The sequence below is a fragment of the Oncorhynchus keta genome, chromosome 23 (assembly GCF_023373465.1).
Source record: "Oncorhynchus keta strain PuntledgeMale-10-30-2019 chromosome 23, Oket_V2, whole genome shotgun sequence".
In the NCBI taxonomy this organism is placed as follows: Eukaryota; Metazoa; Chordata; class Actinopteri; order Salmoniformes; family Salmonidae; genus Oncorhynchus; species Oncorhynchus keta.
The window spans coordinates 8,755,755-8,778,254 of NC_068443.1; the positions used below are offsets into that span (position 1 = coordinate 8,755,755).

Genomic DNA, 22,500 nt, shown 5'->3' on the forward strand with positions numbered 1-22,500 from the left:
CAAATTGGTGCATTCACCTTATGACATCCAGTGGAACAGCCACTTTACAATAGTGCATCTAAATCTTTTAAGGGGGGGGGGGGGGGGAGAAGGATTACTTTATCCTATCCTAGGTATTCCTTAAAGAGGTGGGGTTTCAGGTGTCTCCGGAAGGTGGTGATTGACTCCGCTGTCCTGGCGTCGTGAGGGAGTTTGTTCCACCATTGGGGGCCAGAGCAGCGAACAGTTTTGACTGGGCTGAGCGGGAACTGTACTTCCTCAGTGGTAGGGAGGCGAGCAGGCCAGAGGTGGATGAACGCAGTGCCCTTGTTTGGGTGTAGGGCCTGATCAGAGCCTGGAGGTACTGAGGTGCCGTTCCCCTCACAGCTCCGTAGGCAAGCACCATGGTCTTGTAGCGGATGCGAGCTTCAACTGGAAGCCAGTGGAGAGAGCGGAGGAGCGGGGTGACGTGAGAGAACTTGGGAAGGTTGAACACCAGACGGGCTGCGGCGTTCTGGATGAGTTGTAGGGGTTTAATGGCACAGGCAGGGAGCCCAGCCAACAGCGAGTTGCAGTAATCCAGACGGGAGATGACAAGTGCCTGGATTAGGACCTGCGCCGCTTCCTGTGTGAGGCAGGGTCGTACTCTGCGGATGTTGTAGAGCATGAACCTACAGGAACGGGCCACCGTTCAATAGGGATGACCAGGGATGTTCTCTGTTTAGTGAGTCCACCAGTTCAGAGGCAGTAGGGATGACCAGGGATGTTCTCTGTTTAGTGAGTCCACCAGTTCAGAGGCAGTAGGGATGACCAGGGATGTCCTCTGTTTAGTGAGTCCACCAGATCAGAGGCAGTAGGGAGGACCAGGGATGTTCTCTGTTTAGTGAGTCCTCCAGATCAGAGGCAGTAGGGATGACCAGGGATGTTCTCTGTTTAGTGAGTCCACCAGTTCAGAGGCAGTAGGGATGACCAGGGATGTTCTCTGTTTAGTGAGTCCACCAGTTCAGAGGCAGTAGGGATGACCAGGGATGTTCTCTGTTTAGTGAGTCCACCAGATCAGAGGCAGTAGGGAGGACCAGGGATGTTCTCTGTTTAGTGAGTCCTCCAGATCAGAGGCAGTAGGGATGACCAGGGATGTTCTCTGTTAAGTGAGTCCTCCAGTTCAGAGGCAGTAGGGATGACCAGGGATGTTCTCTGTTAAGTGAGTCCACCAGATTAGAGGCAGTAGGGATGACCAGGGATGTTCTCTGTTTAGTGAGTCCACCAGATCAGAGGCAGTAGGGATGACCAGGGATGTTCTCTGTTTAGTGAGTCCACCAGATCAGAGGCAGTAGGGAGGACCAGGGATGTTCTCTGTTAAGTGAGTCCGCCAGTTCAGAGGCAGTAGGGATGACCCCAGGGATGTTCTCTGTTTAGTGAGTCCACCAGATCAGAGGCAGTAGGGATGACCAGGGATGTTCTCTGTTTATTGATTCCGCCAGATCAGAGGCAGTAGAGATGACCAGGGATGTTCTCTGTTAAGTGAGTCCACCAGATCAGAGGCAGTAGGGATGACCAGGGATGTTCTCTGTTTAGTGAGTCCACCAGATCAGAGGCAGTAGGGATGACCAGGGATGTTCTCTGTTAAGTGAGTCCACCAGATCAGAGGCAGTAGAGATGACCAGGGATGTTCTCTGTTAAGTGAGTCCACCAGATCAGAGGCAGTAGGGATGACCAGGGATGTTCTCTGTTTAGTGAGTCCACCAGATCAGAGGCAGTAGGGATGACCAGGGATGTTCTCTGTTAAGTGAGTCCACCAGATCAGAGGCAGTAGGGATGACCAGGGATGTTCTCTGTTAAGTGAGTCCGTCAGATCAGAGGCTGTAGGGATGACCAGGGATGTTCTCTGTTTAGTGAGTCCACCAGATCAGAGGCAGTAGGGATGACCAGGGATGTTCTCTTGATAAGTGTGAATTAGATCATGTTCCTGTCCTGCTAAGCATTCCAAATGTAACACATACTTTTGGGTGTCAGGTAAAATGTATGGAGTAAAAAGTACATTATTTTCTCCAGGAATGTAGTGAAGTAAATCTTGTAAAACTATAAATAATATAAGTAAAAATACTTGAAAGTACTACTTTGGGGTATTTCTACTGAAGTACTTTACACCACTGTGTGTGTGTGTGTGTGTGTGTGTGTGTGTGTGTGTGTGTGTGTGTGTGTGTGTGTGTGTGTGTGTGTGTGTGTGTGTGTGTGTGTGTGTGTGTGTGTGTGTGTGTGTGTGTGTGTGTGCAGGTCAGAGAAAGTAAGAACAATATATTTGTGAGGGAGAGACTGTAGAGTATGAAAGCATGCATGACAGTTCAGTTCACACTGTCCCCAGGCTACTAGTTTCTCTATTTCACAGTTCACACTGTCCCCAGGCTACTAGTTCCTCTATTTCACAGTTCACACTGTCCCCAGGCTACTAGTTTCTCTATTTCAGGCAAAGAAAAATGGATAGACAGATAGACAGATTGAGACAGACAGATAGACAGACAGAAACAGATTGAGACAAACAGACAGACAGATTGAGACAGACAGACAGACAGATTGTAACAGACAGATTGAGACAGACAGAGAGACAGATTGAGACAGACAGACAGACAGATTGTAACAGACAGATTGAGACAGACAGAGAGACAGATTGAGACAGACAGAGAGACTGATTGAGACAGACAGACAGACAGGTATACAGACAGACAGGTGTCTCTGAAAAAAAATACCTGCAATGTTGTCTGGACCATCTTCTCAAGAGGATGGATGGATGGATGGATGGATGGATGGATGGATGGATGGATAGACGAGTGTAAGGGAGTCAGAATGAAGAAGTGGATCAAAAAGGAAAGGAAAAAAGAGAAAACATGATACCAGTGAAGAGGACTGGGTGAACATCCCGTGTATTTCTCCTGTCCTATCTGGTGTCCTGTGTGAATTGAACTATGCTCATTCTAATTCTCTCTCTCTCTCTACCTCTCCTCCCAGAGGACCTGATCCCTAGGACCACGCCTCAGGACCTAGGACCACGCCTCAGGACCTAGGACCACGTCTCAGGACCTAGGACCACGTCTCAGGACCTAGGACCACGCCTCAGGACCTAGGACCACGCCTCAGGACCTAGGACCACACCTCAGGACCTAGGACCACGCCTCAGGACCTAGGACCACGCCTCAGGACCTAGGACCACGCCTCAGGACCTAGGACCACGTCTCAGGACCTAGGACCACGCCTCAGGACCTAGGACCACGCCTCAGGACCTAGGACCACACCTCAGGACCTAGGACCACGTCTCAGGGCCTAGGACCACGCCTCAGGACCTAGGACCACGCCTCAGGACCTAGGACCACGCCTCAGGACCTAGGACCACGCCTCAGGACCTAGGACCACGCCTCAGGACCTAGGACCACGCCTCAGGACCTAGGACCACGTCTCAGGACCTAGGACCACGCCTCAGGACCTAGGACCACGCCTCAGGACCTAGGACCACGCCTCAGGACCTAGGACCACGTCTCAGGACCTAGGACCACGCCTCAGGACCTAGGACCACGTCTCAGGACCTAGGACCACGCCTCAGGACCTAGGACCACATCTCAGGACCTAGGACCACGCCTCAGGACCTAGGACCACGCCTCAGGACCTAGGACCATGCCTCAGGACCTAGGACCACGCCTCAGGACCTAGGACCACGCCTCAGGACCTAGGACCATGCCTCAGGACCTAGGACCACGCCTCAGGACCTAGGACCACGCCTCAGGACCTAGGACCACGTCTCAGGACCTAGGACCACGCCTCAGGACCTAGGACCACGCCTCAGGACCTAGGACCACGTCTCAGGACCTAGGACCATGCCTCAGGACCTAGGACCACGCCTCAGGACCTAGGACCATGCCTCAGGACCTAGGACCATGCCTTAGGACCTAGGACCACGCCTCAGGACCTAGGACCATGCCTCAGGACCTAGGACCACGTCTCAGGACCTAGGACCACGTCTCAGGACCTAGGACCACGCCTCAGAATTACATGACTCCTGTTTCAGATGAACCCTAATTGCTTCTTTAAGTCGCTCTGGATAAGAGTGTCTGCTAAATGGTTGTTGTTGAGAATTAAATGCCCCTTCCAGGGTGAAGTTTCCCTTGGGTAGATATCTAGGATCAGCTTCCCCTCCCCAAACCTAACCTCAAAGTGAATGCAAAACTGACCCAAGATCAGTGTCTCTAAAAAGCACCGGAGTAGGCAGACGTTCTACGTGCCCCCAACCGATTGTGTTTATTTGTTTGTTTATTTGCGTTGTTTGTAACTTATTTTTTAAATGATTTTGTACATAATGTTGCCGTTACCGTCTCTTACGACCGAAAATAACTTCTGGACATCAGGACTGCGATTACTCACCGCGAACTGGCAGAATCCTTTTTATCCTTTAACGAGTCTGACGAGCCCAACGCGAACAATATACTGCTTTCCCGGGAGCAGGCCCAAATCCCCGTGATGAGGAAGAGGAGAAAAAGGGGCCGGAGGGCGGGCTGCCCTCTGAGAATTCGTAGGTGATCGAATACACGCCGAATTCCTTCCATTCTGCTAGCAAACTTTGGACAGTAAAATAGATGATCTACGCGGAATATTAAACTACCAACAGGACATTACAAACTGGAATATCTTATGCTTCACGGAGTCGTGGCTGAACGACGACACTATCAACATACCGCTGGTTATGTGATGTACTGGCAGGCTGGGACACTATCAACATACAGCTGGTTATATGATGTACCGGCAGGCTGGGACACTATCAACATACAGCTGGTTATATGATGCACCGGCAGGCTGGGACACTATCAACATACAGCTGGTTATATGATGTACTGGCAGGCTGGGACACTATCAACATACAGCTGGTTATATGATGTACCGGCAGGCTGGGACACTATCAACATACAGCTGGTTATACGCTGTACCGGCAGGATAGAACAGCGGCGTCTGATAAGACAAGGTGCGGCGGACTATGTATTTTTGTAAATAACAGCTGGTGCACGATATCTAAGGAAGTCTCAAGCTATTGCTCACCGGAGGTAGAGTATCTCATGATAAGCTGTAGACCACACTATCTACCTTGAGAGATTTCATCTGTATTTTTCGTAGCTGTTTACACACCACCACAGTCAGAGGCTGACACTAAGACAGCATTGTATTCCGCCATAAGAAAACAAGAAACCGTTCACCCAGAGGAGGCGCTCCAAGTAGCTGGACCATCTTTACTCCACACACAGAGAGACGCGCACAAAGCTCTCCCTCTCCCTCCCATTTGGCAAATCCAACCATAATTATATCCTCCTGATTCCTGCTTACAAGCAAAAATGAGAGCAGGAAGCACCAGTGATTAGATCAATAAAAAAAGTGGTCAGATGAAGCAGATGCTAAACTACAGGACTGTTTTGCTATCACAGACTGGAACATGTTCTGGGATTCCTCCGATGGCATTGAGGAGTACACCACATCAGACACTGGCTTTATCAATAAGTGCATCGAGGACGTCGTTCCCACAGTGACTGTACGTATGTACCCCAACCAGAAGCAATGGATTACAGGCAACATCCGCAATGAGCTAAAGGCTAGAGCTGCCGCTTTCAAGGAGCGGGACTCTAACCCGGAAGCTTATAAGAAATCACGCTATGCCCTCCGACAAACCATCAAACAGGCAAAGTATCAATACAGGACTAAGATCGAATCATACACTGGCTCTGACGCTTATCGGATGTGGCAGGGCTTGCAAACCATTACAGACTATAAAGGGTAGCACAGCCGAGAGCTGCCCAGTGACACGAGCCTACCAGAAGAGCTAAATTACTTCTATGCTCTCTTCGAGGCAAATAACACTGAAACATGCATGAGAGCACCAGCTGTTCCGGCCGACTGTGTGATCACGCTCTCCGCAGCCGTTGTGAGTAAGACCTTTAAACAGGTCAAGATTCACAAGACCGCAGGGCCAGACGGATTGGCAGGGCGTGTAGTGCGAGCATGTGCTAACCAACTGCCAAGTGTCTTCACTGACATTTTCAAACTCTCCCTGTCCGAGTCTGTAATACCAACATGTTTAAAATAGATCACCATAGTCCCTGCCCAAGAACACTAAGGTGACCTGCCTAAATGACTACCGACCTGTAGCACTCACGTCTGTAGCCATGAAGTGCTTTGAAGGGCTGGTATTGGCTCACATCAACACCATCATCCCAGAAACCCTAGATCTACTCCAATTTGCATACCGTCCCAACAGATCCACAGATGATGCAATCTCTATTGCACTCCACACGGCCCTTTCCCACCTGGACAAAAGGAACACCTATGTGAGAATGCTGTTCATTGACTACAGCTCAGCGTTAAACACCATAGTGCCTTCAAAGCTCATCAATAAGCTAAGGACCCTGTGACTAAACACCTCCCTCTGCACCTGGATCCTGGACTTCCTGATGGGACGCCCCCCAGGTGGTAATGGTAGGTAACAACACGCCCCAGGTGGTAAGGGTAGGATCCGCCACGCTGATCCTAAACACAGGGGCCCCTCAGGGGTGCATGCTCAGCCCCCTCTTGTACAACCTGTTCACTCATGACTGCACGGGCCAGGCACAACTCCCACACCATCATTAAGTTTTCCAACGACACAACAGTGGTCGGCCTGATCACCGATAACGACGAGACAGCCTATAGGGAGGAGGTCAGAGACCTGGCCATGTGGTGCCAGGACAATAACCTCTCCCTCAACGTGATCAAGGCAAAGGAGATGATTGTGGAGTACAGGAAAAGGAGGACCGAGCAAGCCCTGTTCTCATCGATGGGGCTGCAGTGGAGCAGGTTGAGAGCTTCAAGTTCCTCGGTGTTCACATCACCAACAAACTAGAATGGTCCAAACACACCAAGACAGTCGTGAAGAAGGAACGACAAAACCTATTCCCCCTCAGGAGACTGAAAAGATTTGCATGGGTCCTCAGATCCTCAAAAGGTTCTACAGTTGCACCATCAAGAGCATCCTGACCAGTTGCATCACTGCCTGGTATGGAAACTGCTCGGCCTCAGACCGCAAGGCACTACAGAGGGTAGTGCGCATGGCCCAGTACATCACTGTGGCCAAGCTTCCTGCCATCCAGGACCTCTATACCAGGCGGTGTGAGAGGAAGGCCCTAAAAATGGTCAAAGACTCCAGCGACACTAATCATAGATTGCATGGCAAGCGGTACTAGGTCCAAGAGGCTTCTAAACAGCTTCTACCCTCAAGCCATAAGACTCCTGAACATCTAAACAAATGGCTACCCAGACTATTTGCATTACCCCCCTCTATTACACTGCTGCTACTCTCTGTGTTATCATCTATACATAGTCACTTTAATAACTCTACCTTCATGTACACATTACCTCAACTAACCGGTGCCCCTGCACATTGACTCTCTACCTGTACCCGTAGAGCATGGCGCTTGTGATGCCAGAATTGTTGGTTCAATTCCCGGAGCTACCCACGCGTATCATGTAAGTCGCTTTGGTTAAAAGCTTCTGTTGAATGGTATGTATTATATAATTAGGGTCTGAATGTGTTTGTTCGTGTGGGTACAACTGTGTATGTACGTAAACAGATAATTTACCTGTAAAACTGTAAACTCCATTCAGCCGTATGGTAACTGAGGAGGGAGTGAGGGAGTCGGAGGAGGGAGGAGCGACAGAGGGAGGAGTAACGCTGGCAGGAGGAGAGGAAAAAGAGGAGGAAGAAGAGGGGGAGAAGGAGTCAGAGGAGGGGGGATGGCGTTCGGGAGACATGGAAAGGTCAGGGAAGAGAGAGTTGGAAAGAGAGGTGGATAGAACATTGACAGGAGGAGGAGAGGGAGAGAGAGAAGAGGTAGAGAGGGATGAAGAAGAGGAAGAAGAAGGGGGAAAGGTGAGATCAGACGGGTAAGGGACAGAGAAGGAGAAAATAGTGGGAGGAGAGCTGGCAGGTAGGGACCCGGAGGCAGACGAGCCAGACCCAGACGTTGTTGACATAAGAGTGGGGAAAGAATCAGGAGAGAGAGAGGAAGAGGGGGAGTCAGAGGTTGGAGAAGAGGAGGGTAGATAGAAAGAGGTAGGGAAGAGGTTGTTTGAATCATCTGTCAGGTCTTGGATAAAGGAGAAGACGTGAAGGAATATGGAGAGGTAGTAAGAGCAGAGGAGTAGACAGGAAGAAAGACAGCGACACAGCGGCATACAGGATGTGTAGCATGAGGTGGATGGTGTTGGTGATAAAGAGAAATAAACAGAAAAGAAATGTGAAGAAAATCAGAAAAGAAAGTAAAAGTTGTAGTAATAAAATACACAACAACAGAAATAAACAATGATGAAGCAGACAGAAGAAACATATACATCCTGCCCTGGACAAGCTGCTGTCAACCACCTCTCTCTCTCTCTCTCTCTCTCTCTCTCTCTCTCTCTCTCTCTCTCTCTCTCTCTCGCTCTCTCTCTCGCTCTCTCTCTCGCGCTCTCTCTCTCGCGCTCTCTCGTGCTCTCTCTCTAGCGCTCTCTCTCTCTCTCTCCCTCTCTCTCTGGTCAGTACCTTGCACCAGCAGCGTGTACTCTCCCTGCATCTTCCCGATTCCGTTGTCAGCCTGACAGAGGTACACCCCGTTGTCTGATTTGTTGAGCATCTCAAAGAGCAGGAAACTACCATCCACCTTGGCCATCAGAGGGAGCTCTCCATCCTTCTTATGCCACACGTACGAGGTGGGCCTGAGAGACAGACACACACACAGACACACAAAAATAGAAAAAGAACAAGAATGTGAAGAGAAAAGATACTTGATTTCAAAATAGAATATGTGTAACATACAGTGCATGCTGTAGAACTAGAAGAAGTAGAACTGTACAGGAATGTTATTGTAATATAAAGCATATAGCTGTAGAACTGACATGGTGATAGATATAGTCAGTGATGGGGTGAGAGAGATATACTCAGTGACATGGTGAGAGAGATAGTCAGTGACATGGTGATAGATATAGTCAGTGATGGGGTGAGAGAGATAGTCAGTGAGACAGAGGTTGAGAAGGGGGAGACAGAGAGGGAGCGATGGGAGACAGAGTGGGAGAGGAGGGAGAAAGAGGGTGAGAAGGGGTATACAGAGGGTGAGAAGGGGGAGACAGAGTGGGAGAGGGGGAGACAGAGTGGGAGAGGGGGAGACAGAGTGGGAGAGGGGGAGACAGAGTGGGAGAGGGGGAGACAGAGTGGGAGAGGGGGAGACAGAGTGGGAGAGGGGGAGACAGAGTGGGAGAGGGGGAGACAGAGTGGGAGAGGAGGGAGAAAGAGGGTGAGAAGGGGGAGACAGAGGGTGAGAAGGGGGAGACAGAGTGGGAGAGTGGGAGACAGAGTGGGAGAGGGGGAGACAGAGTGGGAGAGGGGGAGACAGAGTGGGAGAGGGGGAGACAGAGTGGGAGAGGAGAGAGAAAGAGGGTGAGTAGGGGGAGCCAGAGGGTGAGAAGGGGGAGACAGAGGGTGAGAAGGGGGAGACAGAGTGGGAGAGGGGGAGACAGAGTGGGAGAGGGGGAGACAGAGTGGGAGAGGAGGGAGAAAGAGGGTGAGAAGGGGGAGACAGAGGGAGAGAAGGGGGAGACAGAGTGGGAGAGGGGGAGACAGAGTGGGAGAGGGGGAGACAGAGTGGGAGGGGGAGACAGAGTGGGAGAGGGGAGACAGAGTGGGAGAGGGGAGACAGAGTGGGAGAGATGGGAGACAGAGGGTGAGAAGGGGGAGACAGAGTGGGAGAGGGGGAGACAGAGTGGGAGAGGGGGAGACAGAGTGGGAGAGATGGGAGACAGAGTGGGAGAGGGGGAGACAGAGTGGGAGAGGGGGAGACAGAGTGGGAGAGGGGGAGACAGAGTGGGAGAGGGGGAGACAGAGTGGGAGAGATGGGAGACAGAGGGTGAGAAGGGAGAGACAGAGTGGGAGAGGGGGAGACAGAGTGGGAGAGCGGGAGACAGAGTGGGAGAGGGGGAGACAGAGTGGGAGAGATGGGAGACAGAGGGTGAGAAGGGGGAGACAGAGTGGGAGAGGGGGAGGCAGAGGGTGAGAAGGGGGAGACAGAGGGAGAGAGAAGAGCAGATCTAGTAGTGTTGTTCATGAGTGTGTGTGTGTGTGTGTGTGTGTGTGTGTGTGTGTGTGTGTGTGTGTGTGTGTGTGTGTGTGTGTGTGTGTGTGTGTGTGTGTGTGTGTGTGTGTGTGTGTGTGTATGTTTTCTTACTTTGGGTTTCCATTGCCTATGCATTGTATAATGAACTTCTCTCCCTCTCTGGGCAGATCATTCTGAGGCTGGATAGTGACATCTGGGGTGACTGGAGAAAAGACCCAACATACAGTAACATTACATACACTGGAGAAGATACACACACACACACTGCTACACACAGGTATGCGCAAACTAACATAATAGCCTAACCTAGCTTCTTCTTCGTGCTTCTGCATCTGCATTGCTTGCTCTCTGGGGTTTTAGGCTGCGTATTGACTGCAGATGTAAAAAGTTATTTTTTATAATGAACGTGATTGATTGACCCAGCTGTAGCACTGACAGAGTGGTAAACATACGAGTCCCCTGCAGGTGGCAGTATACACGTGACCAGCCGTAGCAGCAGTACTGAGAGGCAGAAGCATAACTGTATAAGGAGAGTCACATTTCTTAGAAGCACATCTCCTTGGATCCTGGTTCCACATTTCCTCACCTCGCTTTCCTCTGTCATTTTCAAAAGGAGGCGATGAGAGGATGTGATGAAAGGACGCAAGGTATCAGTGAAAGGGCCATAGCCTGGGCTACCGTACAGTATGGTGATGATATACACGAGGTTGCAGTGGCAGGGCTTGGCCAGTGGGGGCAGCACTTACACAGGACTCTGATGGGCTGTTCGGTCCACTTCTCACCCGGGGACAGAGAAGGGTGGTCAACAGCACAGCCGATCAGGGTGTTGTCGTCGCTACGACCCACCGTCAGAGTCAGCTCACTGATCACTGTGTAGGTGGCCTCGTCTGGATTAGTCTCCACCACGTCAGGACGACCTGGACGTGCATACACAGAGACACACACATACACAGACACACATACACAGAGACACACACATACACAGAGACACACACATACACAGAGACACATACACAGAGACACACACATACACAGAGACACACATACACAGAGACACACACATACACAGAGACACACATACACAGAGACACACACATACACAGAGACACACACATACACAGAGACACATACACAGAGACACATACACAGAGACACATACACAGAGACACACATACACAGAGACACACACATACACAGAGACACACACACACACAGAGACACACACATACACAGAGACACAGATACACAGAGACACACACATACACAGAGACACACACATACACAGAGACACACATACACAGAGACACACATACATAGAGACACATACACAGAGACACACACATACACAGAGACACACACATACACAGAGACACATACACAGAGACACACACATACACAGAGACACACACATACACAGAGACACATACACAGAGACACATACACAGACACACATACACAGAGACACACACATACACAGAGACACACACATACACAGAGACACATACACAGAGACACACACATACACAGAGACACACACATACACAGAGACACACACATACACAGAGACACACACACATACACAAAGACACACACATACACAGAGACACACACATACACAGAGACACACACATACACAGAGACACACACATACACAGAGACACACATACACAGAGACACACATATACACAAAGACACACATACACAGAGACACACACATACACAGAGACACACATACACAGAGACACACATACACAGAGACACACATATACAGAGACACACATACACAGAGACACACACATACACAGAGACACACACACATACACACAAATTGTCACCATGGGTCCTCCTTTTAACTGTCGTTGTATAAAATGAGAATATAATACTATCACTGTATGATATAATACTACCACTATATGATATAATACTATCACTGTATGATATAATACTACTATGATATAATACTACCACTATATGATATAATATTATCACTGTATGATATAATACTACTATGATATAATACTACCACTATATGATATAATACTACTACTAAATGATATAATACTATAACTGTATGATATAATACTAATATAATTTAATACTACCACTGTATAATATAATACTACTATGATATAATACTACCACTATATGATATAATACTATCACTGTATGACATAATACTATCACTGAATGATATAACACTACTATGATATACTACTACTGTATGATATAATATTACCATTGTATGATATAATACTACTACTGTATGATATAATACTACTATGATATAATACTACCACTATATGATATAATACTACTATGATATAATACTACCACTATATGATATAATACTACCACTGTATGATATAATACTACTACTGTATGATATAATACTACCACTGTATGATATAATACTACTACTGTATGATATAATACTACTACTGTATGATATAATAACATCACTGTGTGGTATAATACTATTACTGTATGGTATAGTACTACCACAATATGATATAATACTACTACTGTATGGTATAATACTACTACTGTATGATATAATACTACTACTGTATGATATAATACTACCACTGTATGATATAATACTACTACTGTATGATATAATAACATCACTGTGTTGTATAATACTATTACTGTATGGTATAATACTACTACTGTATGATATAGTACTACCACAATATGATATAATACTACTACTGTATGATATAGTACTACCACAATATGATATAATACTACTACTGTATGATATAATAACATCACTGTATGGTATAATACTACTACTGTATGATATAGTACTACCACAATATGATATAATACTACTACTGTATGATATAGTACTACCACAATATGATATAATACTACTACTGTATGATATAGTACTACCACAATATGATATAATACTACTACTGTATGATATAATAACATCACTGTATGGTATAATACTACTACTGTATGATATAGTACTACCACAATATGATATAATACTACTACTGTATGATATAATAACATCACTGTATGGTATAATACTACTACTGTATGATATAGTACTACCACAATATGATATAATACTACTACTGTATGATATAATAACATCACTGTGTGGTATAATACTACTACTGTATGATATAGTACTACCACAATATGATATAATACTACTACTGTATGATATAATAACATCACTGTGTGGTATAATACTACTACTGTATGATATAGCACTACCACAATATGATATAATACTACTACTGTATGATATAATAACATCACTGTGTGGTATAATACTACTACTGAATGATATAGTACTACCACAATATGATATAATACTACTACTGTATGATATAATAACATCACTGTGTGGTATAATACTACTACTGTTTGATATAATACTATCACAATATGATATAATACTACTACTGTATGATATAGCACTACAACTATATGATATAATACTATCACTGTCTGAAAAGCTGCTTGTCACATTGGTATACATTCAAGATACAGAAATACCACTGACTGACTGAGTAATATTTCACTAATATGACATGGATGATATTTCTCTTTCTCCTTTACTCTGTCTCTCTCTCTCTCTTTCTCATTCATGCACCCAAGCACCAGAGCACACACACACAAATGCACACACACACACGCACACGCACAAACACACACACACACACACACACACACACACACACACACACACACACACACACACACACACACACACACACACACACACACACACACACACACACACACACACACACACACACACACACACACTTAGGGTCTGGCTACAGTTCAAATCTGGGGATGCACCATAATGATACCATAAATGTTGATTATGTCAGCGTTCCAAATGACACCCTATTCTCTATAGAGTGCACTACTTTTGACTAGAGTCCATAGGACTTTGGTCAAAAGTTGTGCACTAAACAGGGAATAGAGATCCATTTGGGATGCAACCTACATCAAATTGAATCCAGACATATTAATCCATTCAGCTGATCAATAGCTCTTACCCTTACATAGAGAACAAGAGCATTCATATTTAAAGCCTCTTCACAGCTCTTAGCCCCTTCCATTCATTCAATTAAACCCTCTTCAGATACAGTTCCTGAATCTCCCAACCATCATCCTTATTTTTTGCTTTATCCTTCCTACTTCTCCCTCATAGCCTGTATTGTCTCTCTCACTGCGTTCCAAATGTCACTCTGTTGCCTATGTAGTTCACTACTTCTGACCAGAGCCCTGTGGATTGAACTGAACTACAGCCCCCCTCCCCTCTCATGTCTCTCTCCTAATACAGCCCCTCCCTCTCCTGTCAGCCCCTCCCTCTCCTGTCTCTCTAAATACAGCCCCTCCCTCCCTCTCAGCCCTGTCTCTCTCCTAATACAGCCCCTCCCTCTCCTGTCTTCTCTCTAATACAGCCCCTCCCTCTCCTGTCTCCCTCTCTCTCCTAATACAGCCCCTCCCTCTCCTGTCTCTCTCCTAAATACAGCCCCTCCCCTCTCCTCCTCCTAATGTCTTCTCTCTACTAATACAGCCCCTCCCTCTCCTGTCTCTCTCCTAATACAGCCCCTCCCTCTCCTGTCTTCTCTCCTAATACAGCCCCCTCCCTCTCCTGTCCCCTCTCCTCTCCTCCTAATACAGCCCCTCCCTCTCTGTCTCTCTCCTAATACAGCCCCTCCCCTCCTGTCTCTCTCCTAATACAGCCCCTCTCTCTGTCTTCTCTCCTAATACAGCCCCTCCCTCTCCTGTCTTCTCTCCTAATACAGCCCCTCCCTCTCCTGTCTCTCTCCTAATACAGCCCCCCTCCCTCTCTCTCCTGTCTTCTCTCCTAATACAGCCCCTCCCTCTCCTGTCTCTCTCCCTCCTGTCTCTCTCCTAATACAGCCCCTCCCTCTCCTGTCTCTCTCCTAATACAGCCCCTCTCCCTCTCCTAATACAGCCCCTCCCTCTCTCTTCTCTCCTAATACAGCCCCTCCCTCTGTCCTGTCTCTCTCCTAATACAGCCCCTCCCTCTCCTGTCTCTCTCCCTAATACAGCCCCTCCCTCTCCTGTCTCTCTCTCTCTCTGTCTCTCTACAGCCCCTCCCTCTCCTGTCTCTCTCCTAATACAGCCCCTCCCTCTCCTGTCTTCTCTCCTAATACTAATACAGTCCTCTCCTGTCTCTCCTCCCCTCCCTCTCCTGTCTCTCTCCTAATACAGCCCCCTCCCCTCTCCTGTCTTCTCTCCTAATACAGCCCCTCCCTCTCCTGTCTCTCTCCTAATACAGCCCCTCCCCTCTCCTGTCTCTCTCCTAATACAGCCCCTCCCTCTCCTGTCTCTCTCCTAATACAGCCCCTCCCTCTCCTGTCTCTCTCCTAATACAGCCCCTCCCTCTCCTGTCTCTCTCCTAATACAGCCCCTCCCTCTCCTGTCTTCTCTCCTAATACAGCCCCTCCCTCTCCTGTCTCTCTCCTAATACAGCCCCTCCCTCTCCTGTCTCTCTCCTAATACAGCCCCTCCCTCTCCTGTCTCTCTCCTAATACAGCCCCTCCCTCTCCTGTCTCTCTCCTAATACAGCCCCTCCCTCTCCTGTCTTCTCTCCTCCTGTCTTCTCCTATCCCTCTCCTGTCTCTCTCCTACAGCCCCTCCCTCTCCTGTCTCTCTCCTAATACAGCCCCTCCCTCTCCTGTCTTCTCTACTCTAATACAGCCCCTCCCTCTCCTGTCTCTCTCCTAATACAGCCCCTCCCTCTCCTGTCTCTCCTCTCTCTCTCCTAATACAGCCCCTCCTCTCCTGTCTCTCTCCTAATACAGCCCTCCCTCTCCTGTCTCTCTCCTAATACAGCCCCTCCCTCTCCTGTCTCTCTCCTATACAGCCCCTCCCTCTCCTGTCTCTCTCCCTAATACAGCCCCTCCCTCTCCTGTCTCTCCTGTCTCCTCCTAATACAGCCCCTCCCTCCCTCTCTCCTAATACAGCCCCTGTCTTCTCTCTAATACAGCCCCCCTCCTCTCCTGTCTTCCTGTCTCCTAATACAGCCCCTCTCCTGTCTCTCCTGTCTCTCTCCTCCTAATACAGCCCCTCCCCTAATACTCCCTGTCTCTCTCCTAATACAGCCCCTCCCTCTCCTGTCTCTCTCCTAATACAGCCCCTCCCTCTCCTGTCTCTCTCCTAATACAGCCCCTCCCTCTCCTGTCTCTCTCCTAATACAGCCCCCCTCCCTCTCTCCTGTCTCTCTCCTAATACAGCCCCTCTCCTGTCTCTCCTAATACAGCCCCTCTCTCTGTCTCTCTCCTAATACAGCCCCTCCCTCTCCTGTCTCTCTCCTAATACAGCCCCCTCTCCCTCTCTCTGTCTCTCTCCTAATACAGCCCCTCCCTCTCCTGTCTCTCTCCTAATACAGCCCCTCCCTCTCCTGTCTCTCTCCTAATACAGCCCCTCCCTCTCCTGTCTCTCTCCTAATACAGCCCCTCCCTCTCCTGTCTCTCTCCTGCCCCTCCCTCTCTGTCTCCTCCTAATACAGCCCCTCCCTCTCCTGTCTCTCTCCAGCCCCTCCCTCTCCTGTCTCTCTCCTAATACAGCCCCCCCTCCCTCTCTCCTGTCTCTCCTCTCTCTCCGAATTCAGCCCCTCCCTCTCCTGTCTCTCTCCTAATACAGCCCCTCCCTCTCCTGTCTTCTCTCCTAATACAGCCCTCCCTCCCTCTCCTGTCTCTCTGTCCTAATACAGCCCCTCCCTCCTCCTGTCTCTCTCTTCTAATACAGCCCCTCCCTCTCCTGTCTCTCTCCCTCTAATACAGCCCCTCCCTCTCCTGTCTCTCTCCTAATACAGCCCCTCCCTCTCCTGTCTCTCTCCTAATACAGCCCCTCCCTCTCCTGTCTTCTCTCCTAATACAGCCCCTCCCTCCTCCCTCTCCTCGTCTTCTCTCCTAATACAGCCCCTCCCTCTCCTGTCTCTCTCCTAATACAGCCCCTCCCTCTCCTGTCTCTCTCTCTAATACAGCCCCTCCCTCTCCTGTCTCTCTCCTAATACAGCCCCTCCCTCTCCTGTCCCTCTGTCTCTCTCCTAATACAGCCCCCCTCCCTCTCCTGTCTTCTCTCCTAATACAGCCCCTCCCTCCTGTCCTGTCCCTTCCTGTCTCCTAATACAGCCCCCCCTCTCCTGTCTCTCTCCTAATACAGCCCCTCCCTCTCCTGTCTCTCTCCTAATACAGCCCCCCTCCCTCTCTCTGTCTCCCTCTCCTGTCCTAATACAGCCCCTCCCTCTCCTGTCTCTCTCTCTAATACAGCCCCTCCCTCTCCTGTCTCTCTCCTAATACAGCCCCCCTCTCCTCTCATGTCTCTCTGTCCTAATACAGCCCCTCCCTCTCCTGTCTCTCTCCCTAATACAGCCCCTCCCTCTCCTGTCTCCCTCTCCTAATACAGCCCCTGTCTCTCTCCTAATACAGCCCCTCCCTCTCCTGTCTCTCTCTCTCTCCTAATACAGCCCCTCCCTCTCCTCCCTCTCTCTCCTCCTAATACAGCCCCTCCCCTCTCCTGTCTCTCTCCTAATACAGCCCCTCCCTCTCCTGTCTGTCTCTCCTAATACAGCCCCCCTCCCTCTCCTGTCTCCTAATACAGCTCCCTCTCCTGTCTTCTCTCCTAATACAGCCCCTCCCTCTCCTGTCTCTCTCTCTAATACAGCCCCCCTCTCCTGTCTCTCTCCTAATACAGCCCCTCCCTCTCCTGTCTCTCTCCTAATACAGCCCCTCCCTCTCCTGTCTCTCTCCTAATACAGGCCCTCCCTCTCCTGTCTTCTCTCCTAATATAGCCCCTCCCTCTCCTGTCTTCTCTCCTAATACAGCCCCTCCCTCTCCTGTCTTCTCTCCTAATATGACCCCTCCCTCTCCTGTCTCTCTCCTAATACAGCCCCTCCCTCTCCTGTCTTCTCTCCTAATACAGCCCCTCCCTCTCCTGTCTTCTCTCCTAATATGACCCTCCCTCTCCTGTCTCCTCCTAATACAGCCCCTCCCTCTCCTCTCTCCTAATACAGCCCCTCTTGTCTCTCCTAATACAGCCCCTCTCCCTCTCCTGTCTTCCTGTCTCCTAATACAGCCCCTCCCTCTCCTGTCTTCTCTCCTAATATGACCCTCCCTCTCCTGTCTCTCTCCTAATACGGCCCCTCCTTCTCCTGTCACCCCTCCTGTAATCAGCCCCTCCCTCTCCTGTCTCTCTCCTAATCTCTCCTCCTCTCTCTCCTAATACAGCCTCCCTCCTGTCTCTCCCCTACCCCCTCTCTCTTCCCCTCTCCTTTCCCTCCCTCCCTCCATCCCTCTCTCTCCCTCTCTCTCTGCCCCTCCCCTCCTGTCTCTCCCTACCTCCCTCCCTCTCCTTCCTCTTACCCTCCCTCCCTCCCTCCCTCCATCCCTCTCTCTCCCCCTCCCTCTCTGCCTCCCCTCTCTCCCTGTCCTCTCTTCCCCCTTTCCCTCTTCCTCCTCCATCCCTCCTCTTCCCCTCTCCTCTCTGCCTCCCCCTCTCTTCTCCTGCCTCTTTTCCCCTTTCCCTCCCTCTCTCCATCCCTCTCTCTCACCCCCCTCTCTCTGCCTCCCCTCTCTCCCCGCCCCTCTCTTCCCCTTTCCCTCCCTCTCCTAATACAGGCCCTCCCTCCCTCCCTCCATCCCTCTCTCTCCCTCTCTCTGCCTCCCCCTCTCTCCCGCCTCTCTTCCCCTTTCCCTCCCTCCATCCCTCCATCCCTCTCTCTCTCCCTCTCTCTGCCTCCCCCTCTCTCCCACCTCTCTTCCCCTTTCCTCCTCTCCCTCCCCCTCCCTCCATCCCTCTCTCTCCACGCCTCCCGCTCTGCCTCCCCCTCTTTCCCGCCTCTCTTCCCCTTTCCCTATCTCCCCTCCATCCCTCTCCCTCTCCCCCTCTCTCTGCCTCCCCCCTCTCTCCCACCTCTCTTCCCCCCTTTCCCTCCCTCCCTCCATCCCTCTCTCTCCACCCTCTCTGCCTCTCTCTCTGCCTCCCCCTTCTCTCCCCCTCTCTTCTTTGCCCCCCTCTTTCCTTCCCTCCCTCCCTCCCTCCCTCCCTCCCTCCCTCCCTCCCTCCCTCCCTCCCTCCCTCCATCCCTCTCTCTCCCCTCTCTCCCGCCTCTCTTCCCCTTTCCCTCCCTCCCTCCATCCCTCTCTCTCCCCCTCTCTCTGCCTCCCCCTCTCTCCCGCCTCTCTTCCCCTTTCCCTCCCTCCCTCCATCCTTCTCTCTCTCCCCCTCTTCCTCCCCTCTGAGCCTCTTTAATCTCTGTAAGCCTGTCAAAGGAGCAGCAGTGAGTGGCGATCTATGTGCTCGTTTCTCTCAGTTAGCTTCTTACAGCACATTGCTCAATTCCTGTGGCCCAAATGGCCTTATAGGACCTGGCCAAAAGTAGTGCCCTACATAGGTAATAGGGTGCTATTTGGGATACAAACGTTGCATGAGAGGGTGTCATAATAACACATTGACCCATGATGCTCCTCTCCGCAGCCTCTCCTCGGTCCCTTTCTTCAGCCGTAAGACGGTCTGAAGAGCCCAGTGGGTGTGTAGCAGGGACACAGCAGCACACACATTAACTGTCACACAGGGTTGAGCTCATAAAGACTCCAACACCAGGGAGAGGCTCTCCTCTCATAAAGACTCCAACACCAGTGAGAGGCTCTCCTCTCATAAAGACTCCAACACCAGGGAGAGGCTCTCCTCTCATAAAGACTCCAACACCAGGGAGAGGCTCTCCTCTCATAAAGACTCCAACACCAGGGAGAGGCTCTCCTCTCATAAAGACTCCAACACCAGGGAGAGGCTCTCCTCTCATAAAGACTCCAACACCAGGGAGAGGCTCTCCTCTCATAAAGACTCCAACACCAGGGAGAGGCTCTCCTCTCATAAAGACTCCAACACCAGGGAGAGGCTCTCCTCTCATAAAGACTCCAACACCAGGGAGAGGCTCTCCTCTCATAAAGACTCCAACACCAGGGAGAGGCTCTCCTCCCATAAAGACTCCAACACCAGGGGGAGGCTCTCCTCTCATAAAGACTCCAACACCAGGGAGAGGCTCTCCTCTCATAAAGACTCCAACACCAGGGAGAGGCTCTCCTCTCATAAAGACTCCAACACCAGGGAGAGGCTCTCCTCTCATAAAGACTCCAACACCAGGGAGAGGCTCTCCTCTCATAAAGACTCCAACACCAGGGAGAGGCTCTCCTCTCATAAGGACTCCAACACCAGGGGAGGCTCTCCTCTCATAAAGACTCCAACACCAGGGAGAGGCTCTCCTCTCATAAAGACTCCAACACCAGGGAGAGGCTCTCCTCTCATAAAGACTCCAACACCAGGGAGAGGCTCTCCTCTCATAAAGACTCCAACACCAGGGGAGGCTCTCCTCTCATAAAGATTCCAACACCAGGGAGAGGCTCTCCTCTCATAAAGACTCCAACACCAGGGAGAGGCTCTCCTCTCATAAAGACTCCAACACCAGGGAGAGGCTCTCCTCTCATAAAGACTCTAACACCAGGGAGGGCTCTCCTCTCATAAAGACTCCAACACCAGGGAGAGGCTCTCCTCTCATAAAGACTCCAACACCAGGGAGAGGCTCTCCTCTCATAAAGACTCCAACACCAGGGAGAGGCTCTCCTCTCATAAAGACTCCAACACCAGGGGAGGCTCTCCTCTCATAAAGACTCCAACACCAGTGGGAGGCTCTCCTCTCATAAAGACTCCAACACCAGGGAGAGGCTCTCCTCTCATAAAGACTCCAACACCAGGGGAGGCTCTCCTCTCATAAAGACTCCAACACCAGGGAGAGGCTCTCCTCTCATAAAGACTCCAACACCAGGGAGAGGCTCTCCTCTCATAAAGACTCCAACACCAGGGAGAGGCTCTCCTCTCATAAAGACTCCAACACCAGGGGAGGCTCTCCTCTCATAAAGACTCCAACACCAGGGAGAGGCTCTCCTCTCATAAAGACTCCAACACCAGGGAGAGGCTCTCCTCTCATAAAGACTCCAACACCAGGGGGAGGCTCTCCTCTCATAAAGACTCCAACACCAGGGAGAGGCTCTCCTCTCATAAAGACTCCAACACCAGGGAGAGGCTCTCCTCTCATAAAGACTCCAACACCAGGGAGAGGCTCTCCTCTCATAAAGACTCCAACACCAGGGGGAGGCTCTCCTCCCATAAAGACTCCAACACCAGGGAGAGGCTCTCCTCTCATAAAGACTCCAACACCAGGGAGAGGCTCTCCTCTCATAAAGACTCCAACACCAGGGGGAGGCTCTCCTCTCATAAAGACTCCAACACCAGGGGGAGGCTCTCTGTCTACCCCTCTGTCTCTCTCTCCAATCTACCCCCCCTCTCTCTCCCATATACACCCTCTTCCATCTGCCCTCTCTCTCTCTCCTTCTCCCTCCCTAACCCTTCACTCCATCCATCCTTCCCCTCCTCTCCCCCTCCACCCTTACCTGTAAGTTCCTCCTGGTTCCTGTACCAGCGTAGTTTGGCGGGGGGCTTGCTCCCGGAGCTGGTGCAGGTGAGGGTGACCTTACCCCCCTCCTGGACAGTGTCTTCATAGCCAGAGATCTGGGGCTTATCAGGGACCCCTGGGGGGGAGAGAGAGAGAGAGAGAGAGAGAGAGAAGAGAGAGAGAGAGAGAGAGAGAGAGAGAGAGAGAGAGAGAGAGAGAGAGAGAGAGACATTGACATTTGTTCTTCCACGTTCGAGATTGGTGTGGAAGAACTTGACTGGCCTGCAAAGAGCCCTGACTTCAACCCCATCAAACACCTTTGGCATGAATTGGGAACGCCGACTGTGAGCCAGGCCTAAACGCCCAACATCAGTGCCAGACCTCACTAATGCTCTTGTGGCTGAATGGTAGCAAGTCCCTGCAGCAATGTTCCAACATCTGGTGGAAAGGCACCATCTCTCTCTGTCTCTCTCTCTCTGTGTCTCTCTCTCTCTCTCTCTCTCTCTGTGTCTCTCTCTGTGTCTCTCTCTCTCTCTCTCTCGCTCGCTCGCTCTCTCACACACGCACGCACGCACGCACGCACGCACGCACGCACGCACGCACGCACGCACGCACGCACGCACGCACGCACGCACGCACGCACGCACGCACGCACGCACACACACACACACACACACACACACACACACACACACACACACACACACACACACACACACACACACATACATACACACAGACATACACACACAACACAACACATGGAATGGCACTCAAGAAGGTTATACAAACAACAGACAGCATGCAATATTCTGCAATACCTGCAGACATACACACTAATTCAATGCAGATTGAATACACATATAGATACTGTATGCTGCCAACACCCAGACAAGGAAATATACATACAGTCCT

The 22,500-nt window shown here is 50.2% G+C and overlaps 1 protein-coding gene across 4 annotated transcripts in view; it reads right to left on the bottom strand.

Moving 5' to 3' along the window:
* LOC118376224 (cell adhesion molecule 3-like) overlaps positions 1-22,500 on the bottom strand; it is a 218,397-nt gene that overhangs the window by 5,028 nt on the left and 190,869 nt on the right. For 2 of the 4 annotated variants that reach the window (XM_052476230.1, XM_052476229.1), the window contains exons 5-9: positions 21,584-21,721; positions 10,871-11,041; positions 10,236-10,326; positions 8,561-8,733; positions 7,335-8,126 (exon numbers count right to left, since the gene is read on the bottom strand). In XM_052476230.1, the coding sequence (XP_052332190.1) occupies positions 7,477-8,126; positions 8,561-8,733; positions 10,236-10,326; positions 10,871-11,041; positions 21,584-21,721 (1,223 nt within the window). In that variant the 3' untranslated portion in view covers positions 7,335-7,476. Of the gene's footprint in view, positions 1-2,723; positions 2,745-7,334; positions 8,127-8,560; positions 8,734-10,235; positions 10,327-10,870; positions 11,042-21,583; positions 21,722-22,500 lie in introns of those variants that run through there. The other 2 variants (XM_052476231.1, XM_052476232.1) reach the window with 2 other exon arrangements.